This window comes from Dysidea avara, unplaced genomic scaffold, assembly GCF_963678975.1.
Source record: "Dysidea avara unplaced genomic scaffold, odDysAvar1.4 SCAFFOLD_228, whole genome shotgun sequence".
Lineage (NCBI taxonomy): Eukaryota > Metazoa > Porifera > Demospongiae > Dictyoceratida > Dysideidae > Dysidea > Dysidea avara.
In genome coordinates, this window is record NW_027078077.1 from 13,244 (window position 1) to 31,410 (window position 18,167).

An 18,167-nucleotide genomic window follows, 5' to 3' on the forward strand; every position below is an offset into this window, starting at 1 on the left:
CTGTTTGTAGCTGATTTCTCTACAGGGTAATTTGTTTGTAGCTCAACTCTCTACAAGGTGATTTGTTTGTAGCTGAACTCTCTACAGTGTGATTTGTTTGCAGCTAAACTCTCTACAGGGTGATTTGTTTGTAGCTGAACTCTCTACAGGGTGACCGATTATTTTCGTAAAATAAGGTCGAAGGTCTGTCATGCCCACAGGGTAAACCGCTTGAAGGAATGAGCTTAAAATTGCTATGTAGATGGAGTAACTATCGTAGGAGTGCCTTTTTGTGGTTTGAAAGGAATCCAGTTAAAGGCCATCGAGATATGACACAAAACCCAACCTGTGTCACAATTACGCGATCGATTTTATGAATAAAAAACTATTAGTTTTCACGCCTACTAGGCAAACCGCTTAGAGCAGTGAGCTGAAAATCGTTGTGTAGCTGGAATAATCATCATAGAAAGTCCTTGCAGTAGTACAGAAGAATTGGATTACAAACCACTGAGTTATGATTCCAAAGCCAACTACGTGTAACATATGCGAGATCGAGATACTCTAATAGAACAGTCACCCTAATAGAGCATTCAGCTAATTTATTTACTCCATTATAGAATTCTATTACATTGCAAGTTATTCTGTAGGAGTTCAGCTGCAAACAGTTAATCTTATAGACAGTTCAGCAAGAAGCAAGTCACCCTATAGAGAGATCAGCTACAACCAAATCACCCTGTAGAGAGATCAGCTACAAACAAATCAACCTTTAGAGATTTCAGTTCCAAACAAATCAACCTTTAGAGATTTCAGTTCCAAACAAATCACCCTGTAGAGAGTTCAGCTACAAACAAATCACCCTGTAGAGAGTTCAGCTACAAACAAATCACCCTGTAGAGAGTTCAGCTACAAACAAATCACCCTGTAGAGAGTTCAGCTACAAAAAAATCAACCTGTAGAGAGATCAGCTACAAACAATCACCCTGTAGAGAGATCAGCTATAACTCGGTGAATGTTCATTGGATTCCTACCAAACTTGGTACTGAGATTCGCTTTAATGCGCCCTTTAAGTGTACGGAGCACGAATTCGCGTTTTATGGCGGATTTTGCAAAGTGTGCAAAAAGAAGAAGAAAAAAACGAAGAAAAAAAATCCAAACTTTGGCTGCTCGTATCTCGGAAATGGCTGGAGCGATTTTCTTCAAATTTGGAATGTGGACTCCCCGACCTAGCCGGCACTTCTGTAGCAACTTTGGTTTCAATCGGATAAGGAATCACGGAGCTACAAAGGTGTGAAAATCGCGTTTACTTTCTTCCTGTAAATATACTCACGGTGTGGCGCGCCAGCTTCTTGGGCCGCACGACACACTACCGTGTGTCTTGATGTAACTGTATTGTAAAGAGCGTGGCATATATGTTTTAATGTTTTCTTGTATTGTTTAATTGCATATTCATGTTGAGAAGATAGACTGAGATTTATATTATTATTTATTATTTAACGAAGCTGGACTTCAATTATTATTTCAACGATTATTAATTATCAATTATTGTATAAATACTGTGTGCTCTTTAATATGAATGGTCTCGACAATATCACAGTACGAGTGGCAGCTAAAACCTCGCTCTGTCTTCATGACAAATGGTGCTGTGACCAGGATTTAGAGTTTGGCTTGGCTTTATCCGCGAGGTTTTGCAATGTCGGGACCCATAAGAAGATTGCTTGGACCAACAAAATCGCGACTGCAGAGTTACATTAAGAAAGCAAAGACGATACTGGAACGTCCAGTGGATGAGACTGACTTGGACCAGGAGGAGACTGAGGTGGACGATCTTATTCACCGATTTTCAACGAATATAGCGCTCCTTGAACGATGCAACCAGGAATGGACGACCTTGGTAAACGTAATGGAGGCTGGCGACGAAAAGGAAACGGAAGAAAAGGAGTATCTGTGGGCTACGGATGGAGATCGAGGTATCATTAGACTCCAAAGAGACTACAGCGCGTCTGGAAGCGCGCCTAGCAAGGGTGTTGAGGAAAGCTGAAAGGGCAGCTATGCGACCTTTGACATTACCTGCGACCTCACCCTTGTTGACAACGTCTGGAAACCTTACAGAATCACAAACAGACAACAATGTGAAAATGAAGCTACCCAAATTAAGTCTTCCGACCTTTGATGGTGATATTCTCAAATGGCAAGAGTTTTGGGATGTGTACAGCACAGCTGTGCATGAACAGGATATACCAGATGTCACCAAGTTCAACTACCTAAAAGGTTCAATTCGCAGTGCAGCTGCTACTGCGATAAGTGGAATTTCTGTCACTAACGATAACTATTCATCAGCCGTGAAGATATTACAAGATAAGTTTGGTAAGAAAGAGAACATAATAGAGGCCTTGTATTCCAAATTACAGCATCTCTCAATGGCTACAAATCGATTTAGCGATATTAAACATAATTACGAAACCATGGAGAAGATGTTGCGACAGTTGGAATCTCAGGGAGAGAGGGTTAATGAGCAACGTATGCTTATACAACAGATACTATCAAAATTTCCAGTTGAGGTAATCATAAGGTTAGAAGAGTCAAAGGACATTGAACAAACATGGACAGTAAAGTTATTAAGAGAGTCACTTAACCGATATGTTTCAATTCATGAAAATGCACAAAGGCATGACTCTAAATCTAGGGGGAGTCAAATTAGAAGTCAGAGAAGAAGTGAAAGCTCTTACAAGCCACTTGCTGAAAAACAAGGTTATCATTCAGTTGAGAGTTTTCTAGTTGACAGTAAAAGGAACTTTGAAAAACAACAGAGTCAATCACGTAAGCCATCATACCCATGTATTTTCTGCAAAGGTAGTCACTTTAACGACAATTGTGATAAGGTTAAAACTGTTGCAGATCGTAAACGTCTACTTACTTCTCAAGGTCGTTGTTTTATATGTCTCAAGATTGGTCATCTTTTTAGGGAATGTGTTAACGGTCACTCGAGATCTTGCTGCTACTGTGGAGCAAGTGGTCACCACAACCGGTGTATATGTCCCAAGAAGTTTGCTTCATCACCTGACACAACGGCTGTTAATCAACTACCTGCTGGTTCTTCCAGGATACGTCCAAGAATTACTTCTTCGTCAGAAACACCAGGACTTGCTTCCTCATCGGAAACAACAGCTGTTAACCAGTCATCTACTGATAGCCAGTTGGTTGTTAGCACTGAAACCACTTCTAGCACAAACACTGTTACACCTGCAGTAAGTACAGATCATATGTTATTAACGCATGGGGAAAGAGTAATTCTCCAAACAGCACTAGTTCCAATTTTTTGCTCCAATGGATCTATTATATCAGCTCGCCTACTGTTAGATAGTGCTAGCCAGAGAATTTTCATGACAGAAAGACTTGCTAAAAAATTGAGTTTGCCTTCTCAAAGAAAAGAAACATTATCTATTTCTACGTTTAGTTCACAGTGTCCTCAGACCATTGATACATATGTTGTCCATTTTACCATCATTACAAAAGAGAATTCAAATATGGACCTCAATGCTAATGTTTTGACTCAGATCACTAGTCCCATTCGAAGAGGACCACTTCAACCATCAGATTTAAAGTTTCTTCAATCGATTTCACCTGAAAAACTGGCTGATATTATTCCGGACCCATCAGATGCAGCTCCCATTGATATCTTAGTTGGATCTGATTACTTTTGGAGCATTGTTGATAATGGGAGGATTGTGCTGCCGTCAGGTTTATTATTGTTGTCATCTAAGTTGGGATATTTACTTACAGGGAAGTTTGTGGACCCTAACAGTAATGTTAATGTTAATCAGCAGTTAGCCGCTTGTTTTGTTATGACACAGATGAACCAAAGTGTTTCCGAACTGAATTTGTTTTCAGCTGCAGATAGTGTTGTGGTAAGGAATCCTAACTTGACTGATATGTGGAGTTTAGACATAATCGGTATTAGTGACCCTGTACAGATGGATGGTGATGACAAGGCCCTAGAACAGTTCAATCAGGGAATTTATCATGATGGAGAACGATATCAGATTAAATGGCCATGGAAGAGGCCTGAACCTCACTTACCTGATAATTCTGATGTGGCTTACGGGAGAATGAAATCATTGTCACAACAATTTCAAGCTGATAGAACTCTTTTACAACAGTATGATGATATTTTACAGAGTCAACTAAAGCAAGGAATTATTGAAAAGGTTATAGAAAAAGAAATTGATCACAAGACGCATTATTTACCACACCATCCAGTACTGACACCTTCTAAAAACACCACTAAGGTCCGAATTGTTTATGACGCCTCAGCTAAGGCAAGTAAGAGTGCTAATTGTTTAAATGATTGTTTATATCGAGGACCTATAACCCTACCTGATATGTGTGGAGTGTTATTAAGACAACGAACATACCCAATTGTTATTTTGGCTGATGTAGAAAAGGCCTTTCTGCAAATTGGGATCCAGCAGGAAGAAAGGGATGTGACACATTTTCTATGGTTTCGTGATCCTGAACATCCAGATAAACTAGAAGGTAATATAGACATTTATCGATTTTGTCGTGTCCCATTCGGAATAGTATGTAGCCCATTTCTGCTGGAGGGAACTTTGAAATTTCACCTGAAAAATGAGAACAGTTTAGTGGCAAAGAAAATTCTTGAGAATTTGTATGTGGATAATGTTACTATGGGATCTGAATCAGTTAATGAAGCCTACCAAATATTTGTTGAATCTAGAAATATCTTCAGAAAGGCATCAATGAATTTACGTGAATGGGTTTCAAATTCTCAGGAATTTCTTGATTGCTTACCTGATGATCAGAAGGTAATGGGATGTGTCATTGGATTGTTTGGAATGTTGTGGAATCGAATTGAGGATTATATCCAGATTGCTGATGTTAATATCCCTTCATCAAATGTGATCATTACTAAAAGAGAAGTACTAAATTTTGTTGCCAAGATATATGACCCATTGGGTCTGATCACACCAGTTTCATTTCATGGAAGAGTGTTCTTGCAGAGTCTATGGAAACATAAATTATCATGGGATGAACATTTGCCACAATCACTTTGTCAGGAATTCCGAAAATTAACAAGAACACTTCAACATCTATCATTGATAAAAATCCCACGTTTCATTGCAACATGTGAACATGACGTGGTCTTTGAGGTACTTGTCTTCTGTGATGCCTCAATTAGGTCATATGCTACTACAGTTTACTTACGAGTCATTACAGGTTGTGGGACTTTTGTAAACCTAGTTTTTTCTAAGATGCGTTTGGCACCAAGCAGCACTGGAAAGAAGAAGAATGCCAACAATTCTGGTGAGATCACATTTCCACGGCTTGAATTATTAGGTGTCTTAATTGGAGTACGTGCTGCAAATTTTATTGTTCAGGAGCTTAAACTACCAATATATAAGAGATATCTCTGGACTAACTCTGAATGCGTTTTACATTGGATGAAGAGTTCAAAATTGTTACCTTTGTTTGTTGAAAATCGAATTAAGGAGATACGAATGGAAAAGGACATTACATTTTGTTATATTCCATCAAAACAAAACCCTGCAGACTATGCAATACGGGGGCTCACTGTTCAAGAAATTATCGATTGTAAATTATGGTGGCATGGACCGGAATGGTTGAAATCTGAAGAAACAACATGGCCTAGTTGGAACATGCCAGACATTACACCAGATAAGCTGGATAACTTGTTGGAAATTGGTAAGAAAGGTTCACAAGTCATATACAAAGTTACTAATGTTGTTAACGATGGTTCTCAAGTCCACAATGATTATCCATCTCCACTAACAATAGATGAATTCAAATATTCTTCTTTACGAAAGTTACTTCGCATAACTGTTTACTGTATCAAGTTCATTTATATTATGGTGTTAAACAAATGTTCTAAGGAATTGAAAGAAAGAGTTCTGAGGAAACACAAGATTTTGGAGAAAGTGTTTAATAATATGAGGGAAGGTTCCATTTATTCAGATGAAATTAGAAATGCTACACTACTTTGGCTTTATGTGATACAACATAGAAAATATCATAAGGTGCTCAACGATATTGAGAAACATCGAAAGAATTGTATTCAACAACAACTTGGTGTTAAAATTGATGATGTTGGGCTGCTTAGATGTTATGGAAGGTTGGGTAATGCTGATTTGAATGAGGATACTAAGAATCCCAAGCTACTTCCAAGGTATGAACGTTTTACTGCTCTTTTAATCAGCAAAGTACACCAGAGATTGATTCATGCTGGAGTTTCACATACTTTATCTCAAATACGAGAGGAGTTTTGGATTCCCCAAGGCAGGACACAAGTAAGGCATGTAATCTCTAAATGTTTGATTTGTAATAGACATGAAGGACCTTCATTCCAGTTACCCAAATTGCCACCCTGGCCCAGGGAGAGAGTTTCAAGGAGTGACCCATTTCAGTTTATTGGGCTTGATTACTTGGGACCATTATATGTGAAACAAGGAACTGGACTTAAGAAGGTCTGGATATGCTTGTTCACTTGTCTGTCGATTAGAGCTATCCATATGGAGTGGGTTCTATACCTGACTGCAACTCAGTTTCTAAATTGTATCAGACGATTTGTATCACGTCGGGGTAGACCAGACCTAATTATCTCCGATAATGCCCCACAGTTTCGATTAACAAATACAGTTTTGGATAAACAGTGGAGGCAAGTGTTCAAAAATAAGGATGTACTTAATTATATTTCTATGGAGGGAATTAAATGGAACTTCACAACTGCTCTTGCCCCATGGCAAGGGGGTTTTTATGAAAGACTTGTCGGTATGGTTAAACGATCATTAAGGAAGGCTACTGGAAGGAAACATTTCACTTTAGAACAGTTGATAACCCTGATAGCTGAGATAGAAGCAGTACTTAATTCTAGACCGTTAACGTATGTTTATGGAGATTTAAAGTCAGGATTTGTACTAACGCCTTCACATTTTTTAGCATCCAACAGAAAACTGGGTATCAGTCCCTTTGGTGATGGCAACGATCATAGTGATCCTGAATTCCAAGTTGTTAAGAATTCAGCAACTAAATTGATTGAACACTGGAAGAAAGGACAAAAACATCTAGACATATTCTGGAAATCCTGGAGAGATGAATATCTCTTGAGTTTAAGGGAAAGAAATCCACTTGTACATAGACAACCTAGGTCACATAGTGAGAAGGAACCCACTGAGGGCAGTATCGTAATCGTAAAGGATGATAATTTGCCAAGAAGCAATTGGAGAATTGGCAAAATATTAAGACTAATAGTTAGTAGAGACTCCAAAATTCGATCAGCCAAAATACAATTACCAGGAAACATTATTATGACAAGACCAGTGAACCACTTGTATCCACTAGAAGTACCAGAAAACCCTGATAACTCTATTACTGAATCAGATGTAAACAAAAACGATAAACCAAAGGATCTTGATAATTCTGTAACTGATGTAGACAAGATTGATGCTGTTAGAAACAGTATTGTTCCAAGCCAAATTGAACCTATCAAACAGCAAAGAAAGGCAGCCACCCAAGCTCGACTAGCAATTCAAAAACATTTAAATGATAACATTTCCACAGTTATATTTTGCTTCCCTCGGGAGTGTTGAGAAGATAGACTGAGATTTATATTATTATTTATTTTTAACGAAGCTGGACTTCAATTATTATTTCAACGATTATTAATTATCAATTATTGTATAAATACTGTGTGCTCTTTAATATGAATGGTCTCGACAATATCACAGTACGAGTGGCAGCTAAAACCTCGCTCTGTCTTCATGACAATTCATGTGAATGAATTCACTGGCAGCTGGCATTGAGATTTGAGAGTTACAAACATAAGAACTTACTTGTAATTTTCTTGTTTACGTGTAAAGTGGCCTCTGGCTCTCCTGCTGTCACTACACAGACATCGCTAATCTTCTCCTTCCCACAATCTCAGGCCTGCCAACTCTCACGGGTTTACCGTGAGTCTCACGGGTTTACCGTGAGTCTCACGGTTTCACTACCCTGCTCAAGGGCAGCAGATCGAATCTCACGGTTTTTGAGGCCTGCTAACTCTCACGGTTTCACTAACTTCGTTGGATAGAATCTCACGGTTTGTAGCGCGAATGTCATGGATTTCAAGTTTAAAAAGTCGAGACCTTTTTTTTTTTTTTTTTTTTTTGGTCTCAGCGTAGCATCTACCAGTTTTTTTTACTACACACTGCAATACTACAATAAAGGTACAGAAATCTCAAGATTTTTTTACTTTCCAGGTTGGCAGGCCTGCAATCTGTAAATAAGCAAGGGTGTGGTACTGGGTGTTATATAGAATTACACGTATGGTCAAGTCATCAGCACAAACGGGCGCGACGATTATATGGTTGTGCTTTCGTTTGCAGGCGAATCTATCCCCGGTTAGTTCATGTTTCTAGACCTCGTAGTTTTCTCAAACATTATTTATTTATTTATTCATTCATTATTATTATTTATGATGTAATCTCAACCGCATTTCTTATTATTCTTAGTACTTGGTTATATAATTACTATTATTAATTAATGGATATACAAATAGGGTTACAAAAATAAAGTTTAGGCACTAGGCCTTTGTTCATATCTCTATCCTATGTCATTCCAATAATTATCAAGACTTGCTTTGAAAGCAGAGATTGTTGGTGCTGAAACAACTTCTGCTGGCTGGGAGTTCCATGTATTTATCACTCTCTGGGTGAAAAGTTCGACCTTAAAAGTAGACGTGATGGTTTTTTGAAAAGTTTCAAGTGGTGTCCTCTTGTCTCCATGGTCTTTATCTCGATCTCTTTCAAACCACCAAAAGGCACTCCTACGATGGTTACTCCATCTACATAGCAATTTTCAACTCATTCCATGAAGCGGTTTACCCTGTAGGCGTGACAACAAATTGATCTTGTTCTACGTGAATAATCGGTCATAACTCCTGAACCATTCATCGCATTTGCACCAAATGTGATGCTAGGATTCGCCTTTGGATTCCTTTTCTGTATGCCAAATTTCAAGGCAATCGGAGTACGCGTTTGCATTTTATAATAATTTTTGCAAGTGTGCAAAAACACACACACACACACAAAAAAAGAAAAAACAGAAAAAAAACTCAAAACTTTGGCAGCTTGTATCTTGGAAATGGCTGGAGTGTTTTCCTTCAAATTTGGTATGTAGACTCCCCTGGCTAGCAGGAAACCCTGTAGCAAATTTGGTTCACCGAGATACAAAGGTGTGAAAATGACGTTTTCTTTCTTCCTGTCAATATACCCACGGTGTGGCGCACTGGCTTCTTGGGCTGCACGACACACTATCGTTTATCTTGATAATGCCTGTAGTGTATATGGTAGTGATGGGGAAATAATCTCTGGAACAATTAGAGCATCAAATTGCATGATTCTAACCGAGAAGTCCAGATGTGCCAACTGCATTGCTTATAGACCAAATTTAAGATCTATTTATTGAAATGACAAGCAATTTCACCTTCACAGGTAGTCAATACTAGCAGCCATATCAATGACAGATGGCTAAAAGCACCTGAAAGAGAAGAGAAAACAATGCTCATCAAAAAAAGACTACATTCCACAGAAAAGAAAAATGATTATTTAGTAAAGAAGATAAGAGATTCGTTTGATGCAAAAAGTATCGATGTTGACAATAGGTTGCATACAGGGCTGCACAACATCATACAAGAGCATTCTGAAGAAATCCAGCGTAAATATCAGCCCAACACCTTTCACCATCTCTTTTGGAGTGAGTAGCTGAAGAACCTTGCAAGAGTGCCAACACAACGAAGGTGGCATCCGATGTTCATTCGTTGGTGTCTCCATTTAAAAATGCTATCAGGTACTGCATACGATACACTGAGGAAGACACTGGTTCTTCCATGTGGTTTAACACTACAAGATTACACCCACTTCAATAAAGAAGATACTGGAATTCAACCAGAGGTAACGCAACAACTTTTACAAGCCATGAAATTTGACACCTTAGAAGACCACCAAAAATATGTTTCTATTGTATCTGATGAGATGAAGATTAAGGAAGGATTATTGTACGATAAGCACGAGTGCAAGGTGATTGGATTTGTAGATGTAGGGACAATTAACAATACTCTCCAGCTATATGAACAGACATTACAAGATGAAGCTCAACAATCAAAGCCTGTGATTGCAAAGCATATGCTTGTCTTCATGGTCAGGGGTCTGTTTGTTAGTACAATTTCCTTATGCCCAGTATCCCACCACTGACCTCTTGCTGATGTTTTGTTTCCACTGGTGTGGGATGTGGGCTGAAAGTAATATCTTTAACAGGTGACAAAGGGTCATGCAACCCCAAGTTTTTCAGAATGCATCGCAAAACGGAAGGAAAATCATATTGTTTATAAAGTGCGGAATCCTTATTCAAGTGATGAAAGAGATATATTTTTTATATCAGATGTCCCCCATCTCATTAAGACAGTGCGGAATGCTTGGTCAAACTTGTTTGACCACAACCAAGCTAGAGCATTGTGGGTGAGAACTGCCTGTATATTTTATACCCACCTTTATTTGCATGTGCACACAAATGCATGCTGTGATTTTATAATACATGCATGCTGTCATACATTTCATACCATAATTAGCTTTTTTTTCATTGTAAAATAATTTTTGTCTCCAAAAATTGTACAAAAATTTCATACGCGAAAATTTTTTACTAAAGATCAAACTACTAAAAAATAGAGCAGTCATTCATGTAAATGTTACGGAAATATTTTTACACAAAATGTTTATCACGAAATTTTTTTGCACGAAAATAAAGCGAACTATGGTATAAACTTAAAAACTTTTCTAATTTTGGAAAAGTAGGTTAGTGCCATCTCCAATGTTTTAATCCCAGTACTGCACACATAGCTATACAGTGGAATCAAATCCCAATGATATCAGATAATAATAATAAAAGTATTCAGATAAGCAGATAACTAAAGCCCACACATTTGCATACAAAGCTCTTTTAAAGTTTAAAGTACTCTAATAGAACATTCATAAAGTTTAATGCTGTATTGTATTTATTTGTCATTGTTTCTCAGATGCACCAAGCATCGAGAATCACAACTGAAATAATGCCATGTTTGTTTATTGTGCAAATCAATGGATGGTACATCAGTTGGGAACATCTCAAAAGAGTTTACAACAAGCAGCGTTTCAAATTGGGTTTTAAGCTGTCAAAGCTGACCCATGAGCACATTTATTTAAATTCACATTCTAGGATGAGGGTAAATTTAGCTGCTCAGGTGATGATATGTGCAGCACCAAATAAAGAATACACACCTAACTTTGGCATTACTGTAATTTAGGTGCTAAGTAACACTGTTGCTAGTGCTTTTGCTTACTATGGAGATAATGACACCAAGGAGACTGAATGATTTGTGAGAACTTTTGATAGATTTTTTAATATGATGAATACCAGATGTTTAGAAGAAGGAACACAAAGGATCAAACAAGATTTAGACCCCTACAAAGAAAAGAATGATGATCGTTTTGAGGTGAATTAATTTTGTTACTCTTGTAACTTTATTGTTATATATGCATGTAGTGGCATGAGAAGGATTTTTTAAACTACCTGAAGGAGTGGGAAAAGAGTGTTGATAAAAGGAGTGATCACAAGTTTACTGCAGCACAAAAGAACATGATGCTCCTGAGTTTAGAGACAAGAGAAGGACTGCAGATAACAGGTTAAAAGAGCAATTAGAAAATGCTATGCATAGTATGCTTTGATCTTTGGCAGATAATCAGGTCTTTAAAAACCATGAAGAAACCTGCTAGCAGGTTTCTAAAATAAAATTAGTGTTGTTGGCCTGCTGTTACCAAGTGAAATTTTCATCACGTAACATATTGAACTGCCAAATGACATGTTTAGTGTAGATATCATACTACCATCCAGATAATTAATTCAATTGGATTTTACTAGCAAATGGCTTTATACACTTAAACACAAAAACTCACCATCTTCCAGTGTCATTACAGTAATGGGTTCACTAAAGGGACCTATTCCTGCTGCATTAGCTGCTGCTATTCTAAAAGTGTAGTTGAAGCTAGGATGTAACATGTCAACCAACTGTATACGCCCTTCTGAAACATCATATGTTCTGTTGAAATTCCTTCCCATTGGAGTGATTACTGTTCCATTGTCTAAATATAGTATCTGGGTTTCCATGACTATCACATGGTATATAGTAAGTATGCCATTTTGTTCTTCTAGTGAAGGTCGGTCCCATGACAATGTGATATTACGAGATGTCTCAACAGTTACACTGACATTTAGTGGAGTTTCAGTTGGAGCTGTGTAGCATGAGTATACATAATATCACAATGTGTAACAAGTTGATACACACACACAAACGAACACACACACACACACCGTTAACTTCTGTTGTTTATACCCTAGTTTAATTGTATGTCTATTCACTACTTATGTAAACCTACTAGTGCTGTTGCCAAGATGTTAAACTATTCAATCATTTTCCCAGCTTTTTGTTTTTGTTTTTTGTTCTTGGATTATGTGCATGTTTGTGTGTTAGGGCCTTAGTCCTGATATTAGAAATGAGATGTGGAAGTACCGTCTTTTGTGCATGTCCTATGCATGTATATATATGCATGTCTTTGTCCAGGACATGCATATTAGATCCAGTTTTCTGGATTATGTGTTGTTAAGGGTCCTATCCATTAGTCATAAAATAAATAGTGGCATACATACAACTGTAGCTATTCTCTGCTAACAACAGTACATAACACGCACCATCCTCAAATGTCATCACAGTGATGGGGTCACTAAAGGGACCTATTCCTGCTGCAGTAGCTGCTGCTATTCTAACAGTGTAGTTGTAGCTAGGATGTAACATGTCAACCAACTGTATACGTCCTTCTGAAACCTTATATGTTCTGTTGAAATTCTCTCCCATTGGTGTGATTACTGTTCCATTGTCTAAATATAGTATCTGGGTTTCCATGATAATCACATGGTATATAGTAAGTATGCCATTTTGTTCTTCTAGTGAAGGTCGGTCCCATGACAATATGATATTACGAGATGTCTCAACAGTTACACTGACATTTAGTGGAGTTTCAGTTGGAGCTGTGTAGCATGAGTATACATAATATCACAATGTGTAACAAGTTGATACACACACACAAACGAACACACACACGAACACACACACACACCGTTAACTTCTGTTGTTTATACCCTAGTTTAATTGTATGTCTATTCACTACTTATGTAAACCTACTATTGCTGTTGCAAAGATGTTAAACTATTCAATCATTTTCCCTGCTTTTTTTTTTTGTTTTTTTGTTCTTGGATTATGTGCATGTTTGTGTTTTAGGGCCTTAGTCCTGATATTAGAAATGAGATATGGAAGTACCGTCTTTTATGCATGTCCTATGCATGTATATATATGCATGTCTTTGTCCAGGACATGCATATTAGATCCAGTTTTCTGGATTATGTGGGGTTAAGGGTCCTATCCATTAGTCATAAAATAAATAGTGGCATACATACAACTGTAGCTATTCTCTGCTAACAACAGTACATAACACGCACCATCCTCAAATGTCATCACAGTGATGGGGTCACTAAAGGGACCTATTCCTGCTGCAGTAGCTGCTGCTATTCTAACAGTGTAGTTGTAGCTAGGATGTAACATGTCAACCAACTGTATATGTCCTTCTGAAACTTTATATGTTCTGTTGAAATTCTCTCCCATTGGTGTGATTACTGTTCCATTGTCTAAATATAGTATCTGGGTTTCCATGACTATCACATGGTATATAGTAAGTATGCCATTTTGTTCTTCTAGTGAAGGTCGGTCCCATGACAATGTGATATTACGAGATGTCTCAACAGTTACATTGACATTTAATGCAGTTTCAGTTGGAGCTGTAACACAATACACATAATTGTGTATAAAACGTATTCTGTCATAACATTAGGCTTGCACAAACATGTGAGATCCTTCAGATCTGGTCACATATGTTTGCTCTAGTTTTGGTATATAACGGGTGGAAATACAGTACTTACAAATTATAAAAAAAAATTCCATCAACTAATTGTTTGAGCACTTGTTTAGAAAAGACAAAAACCTTGTGGTATCATCAAGGTAATAGGAATCTTTGTGCTTTGTCAGTGCTTCCAAGGAGACAAAGGAAATGAACATTAGTTAATCTCACGTTGGACATGCGACTCAGTTTTTGCCCACAAGAAGGATCTGTACGACATAACTTATCCAGCATTGGATTTGCCTGCTCAAAGGGAATTTGGTGGTGTAAGTTCTCTATACAAGACTACAGTTCTTCAAGGGACTGTAGTTTATTTGTGTATTTTCACTGACCATTCTTCTGTTAGCACTTAGTAGTGCTGTAGCTTCTAAAACGCTTTGCTTCTATGGTCAAAATTTCGGTTGACTATTTCTTGGTTAACTAGTCAAAAATGTGCAAACATACAGCTCTTGCAGATCTGGTCGCCTACAAAATTTATATAAATTGCTATAAACCTCCACCAGCAGTTGTATTTTCAATGTGCATCAATGACATGTAAACCTGATAGGCATTTAACCAAGCAGGAACTAACCACAGCATGACAATATGTGGCAGTATTTAAGAAAAACAACAATATTTTGTCGAGTACATCAAAACCAGACATGGTAAAAATCCATTTTACAGTAGGACCATGATTATCAATTAAATCAACATTAATGGTGACTGTACTATTAGAGCACATGAATTGTATCACTTAATTGCAAACTTTTGTGATTGAGTTGGTAGCCTGGTACACAAGAGGTTAGCTAAAAATTGTAAGTCTCACTATTATAATACTGTAGAATTTCTAACAATGGTCTTCACTTTAAATATGCATACAGTTTAGTTATCAAAATACCATGAGTACCCATAACACTTTGAACAAGTGGTTGTAATTAGCTATACTCAATGCATCCAACTACAGGCTTCCAATGCATTGTTGTCATTGTCACGGGCCTTCTGTTGCCAAGTGAAATTTTCATCAGTTAACATACTGAACTGCCAAATGACATGTTTAGTGTAGATATCATACTACTATCCAGATAATTGATTCAATTGCATTTTACTAGCAAATGGTTTTATACAATTAAACACAATTACTCACCATCTTCCAGTGTCATTACAGTAATGGGTTCACTAAAGGGACCTATTCCTACTGCAGTAGCTGCTGCTATTCTAACAGTGTAGTTGTAGCTAGGATGTAACATGTCAACCAACTGTATACGTCCTTCTGAAACCTTATATGTTCTGTTGAAATTCTCTCCCATTGGTGTGATTACTGTTCCATTGTCTAAATATAGTATCTGGGTTTCCATGACTATCACATGGTATATAGTAAGTATGCCATTTTGTTCTTCTAGTGAAGGTCGGTCCCATGACAATATGATATTACGAGATTTCTCAACAGTTACATTGACATTTAGTGGAGTTTCAGTTGGAGCTGTGTAGCATGAGTATACATAATATCATAATGTGTAACAAGTTGATACACACACACACACACGAACACACACACGAACACACACACGAACATACACACACACTGTTAACTTCTGTTGTTTATACCCTAGTTTAATTGTATGTCTATTCACTACTTATGTAAACCTACTAGTGCTGTTTAGGGGTGGGTGATATACCGGTATGACGGTAACAAGGCGATATTACAGCTGGCAATAATCGATACCGCCTTGTTTCTGAAAAACCGCCATACCTGTATAAGTGGTTATTGCGATATCATGGCGGGAATACAGCTGCAAATACACACTTACACGTGTTAACAACGCCATATTGTACTTGTCAATCAGTATTTCAGCCTCCTTGTACTAGCAAACAAGCCTAACCCATGCACCACTACACGAAGCGACACACTAATTATTAGAATACATGCGAGGCAAGGCACATGGCAAGGCACGTGTACCGGATAGAGCACTAAAACTTACTGTGATTGTGGGATAAAAATTCTGGCTTCACATTAGTAAGTCTTAGTAAATTATCTGCTAGCTATATACATAGAAACTAGCTATGTCTCCTTCAAAATTTATATGCACTCCATGCTCTATAAGTTAGGCTGGTTTTTCCAAACTCCTTGCAGTTGTGGTAGCTGGTAAACAAAGTTCACCCATGCAAATATACTGTGTAAACAGTTTTGAATGTACTTGCTATAGTTCATTTCAATACCGTGATATTTGCAATAATCGTGATAATAAGCTCCACAATAACCGTGGGAGGAAATTTTCAATATTGCCCAACCCTAGTGCTGTTGCCAAGATGTTAAACTATTCAATCATTTTCCCTGCTTGTTTTTTGTTTTTTGTTCTTGGATTATGTGCATGTTTGTGTTTTAGGGCCTTAGTCCTGGTATTAGAAATGAGATGTGGAAGTACCGTCTTTTATGCATGTCCTATGCATGTCTATATATGCATGTCTTTGTCCAGGACATGCATATTAGATCCAGTTTTCTGGATTATGTGTTGTTAAGGGTCCTATCCATTAGTCATAAAATAAATAGTGGCATACATACAACTGTAGCTATTTTCTGCTAACAACAGTACATAATACTCACCATCCTCCAATGTCATCACAGTGATGGGGTCACTAAAGGGACCTATTCCTGCTGCATTAGCTGCTGCTATTCTAACAGTGTAGTTGTAGCTAGGATGTAACATGTCAACCAACTGTATACGTCCTTCTGAAACATTATATGTCCTGTTGAAATTCTCTCCCATTGGTGTGATTACTGTTCCATTGTCTAAATATAGTATCTGGGTTTCCATGATAATCACATGGTATATAGTAAGTATGCCATTTTGTTCTTCTAGTGAAGGTCGGTCCCATGACAATGTGATATTACGAGATGTCTCAACAGTTACATTGACATTTAGTGGAGTTTCAGTTGGAGTTTCAGTTGGAGTTTCAGTTGGAGTTTCAGTTGAAGCTGTAACACAATACACATAATTGTGTATAAAACGTATTCTGTCATAAAATTAGGCTTGCACAAACATGTGAGATTCTTTCAGATCTAGTTACATATGTTTGCTCTAGTTTTGGTATATAACGGGTGGAAATACAGTACTTACAAATTATAAAAAAAATTCCATCAACTAATTGTTTGAGCACTTGTTTTGAAAAGACAAAATCCTTGTGGTATCACACTCCATGCCTGGCATTGTCATCATTACAGCCACATCTTGGCCACCACCTTTGATTTTATACCTGACTGTTTGGGAGTTCCACCCTTATTTCACAGCTTGGCTGCTATTGTGGAATAGATATCACTTCCTTTTTGCATGCATAAGCCCCAAAGGGCTTGCTTTTACCTGTCTTGGTTTTTCTTTATTAGCAAATTGGGATAAAAGAGGGTTGCACTTATATTGATTTAATTTTATCATGTATTTGTTGAATGAATGTTCTATTAGGACAACTGTTCTATTAAAGTATCTTGATCTCGCATTATTATACACATAGAAATCTTTGTGCTTTGTCAGTGCTCCCTAGGAGAGAAAGGAAATGAGCATTAGTTTACCTCACGTTGGACGTGCGACTCAGTTTTTTCCCACAAGAAGGATCTGTACGACATAACTTATCCAGCATTGGATTTGTCTGCTCAAAGAGAATTTGGTGGTGTAAGTTCTCTATACAAGACTACAGTTCTTCAAGGGACTGTAGTTTATTTGTGTATTTTCACTGACCATTCTTCTGTTAGCACTTTGTAGTGCTGTAGTTTCTAAAATTTTTAGCTTCTATGGTCAAAATTTCGGTTGACTATTTCTTGGTTAGCTAGTCAAAAAAAGTGCAAACATACAGCTCTTGTAGATCTGGTCGCATACAAAATTTATATAAATTGCTATAAACCTCCACCAGCAGTTGTATTTTCAATGTGCATCAATGACATGTAAACCTGATAGGCATTTAACCAAGCAGGAACTAACCACAGCATGACAATAGGTGGCAGTATTTAAGAAAAACAACAATATTTTGTCGAGTACATCAAAACCAGACATGGTAAAAATCCATTTTACAGTAGGACCACGATTATCAATTAAATCAACATTAATGGTGACTGCATTATTAGAGCACATGACTTGTTAACTGATGCATCACTTAACTGAAAACCTTTGT

The 18,167-nt window shown here is 37.5% G+C and overlaps 1 protein-coding gene and 1 long non-coding RNA gene across 2 annotated transcripts in view; one reads left to right on the plus strand and one right to left on the minus strand.

Annotated features, from left to right (window-relative positions):
- The window catches only part of LOC136246179 (receptor-type tyrosine-protein phosphatase delta-like), a gene marked incomplete at its 3' end in the record, with an annotated part of 46,339 nt that overhangs the window by 13,080 nt on the left and 15,092 nt on the right, over positions 1–18,167 (minus strand). The window contains exons 2-6 of the mRNA XM_066037625.1: positions 16,612–16,983; positions 15,154–15,489; positions 13,576–13,911; positions 12,772–13,107; positions 11,979–12,314 (exon numbers count right to left, since the gene is read on the minus strand). Coding sequence (XP_065893697.1) covers positions 11,979–12,314; positions 12,772–13,107; positions 13,576–13,911; positions 15,154–15,489; positions 16,612–16,983 — 1,716 coding nt within the window. The remainder of the gene's footprint in view (positions 1–11,978; positions 12,315–12,771; positions 13,108–13,575; positions 13,912–15,153; positions 15,490–16,611; positions 16,984–18,167) is intronic.
- LOC136246178 (uncharacterized) lies at positions 10,419–11,701 on the plus strand. Its single transcript, XR_010696283.1, has 3 exons — positions 10,419–10,508; positions 11,063–11,518; positions 11,569–11,701. It is a non-coding gene; the product is annotated as an uncharacterized lncRNA (long non-coding RNA).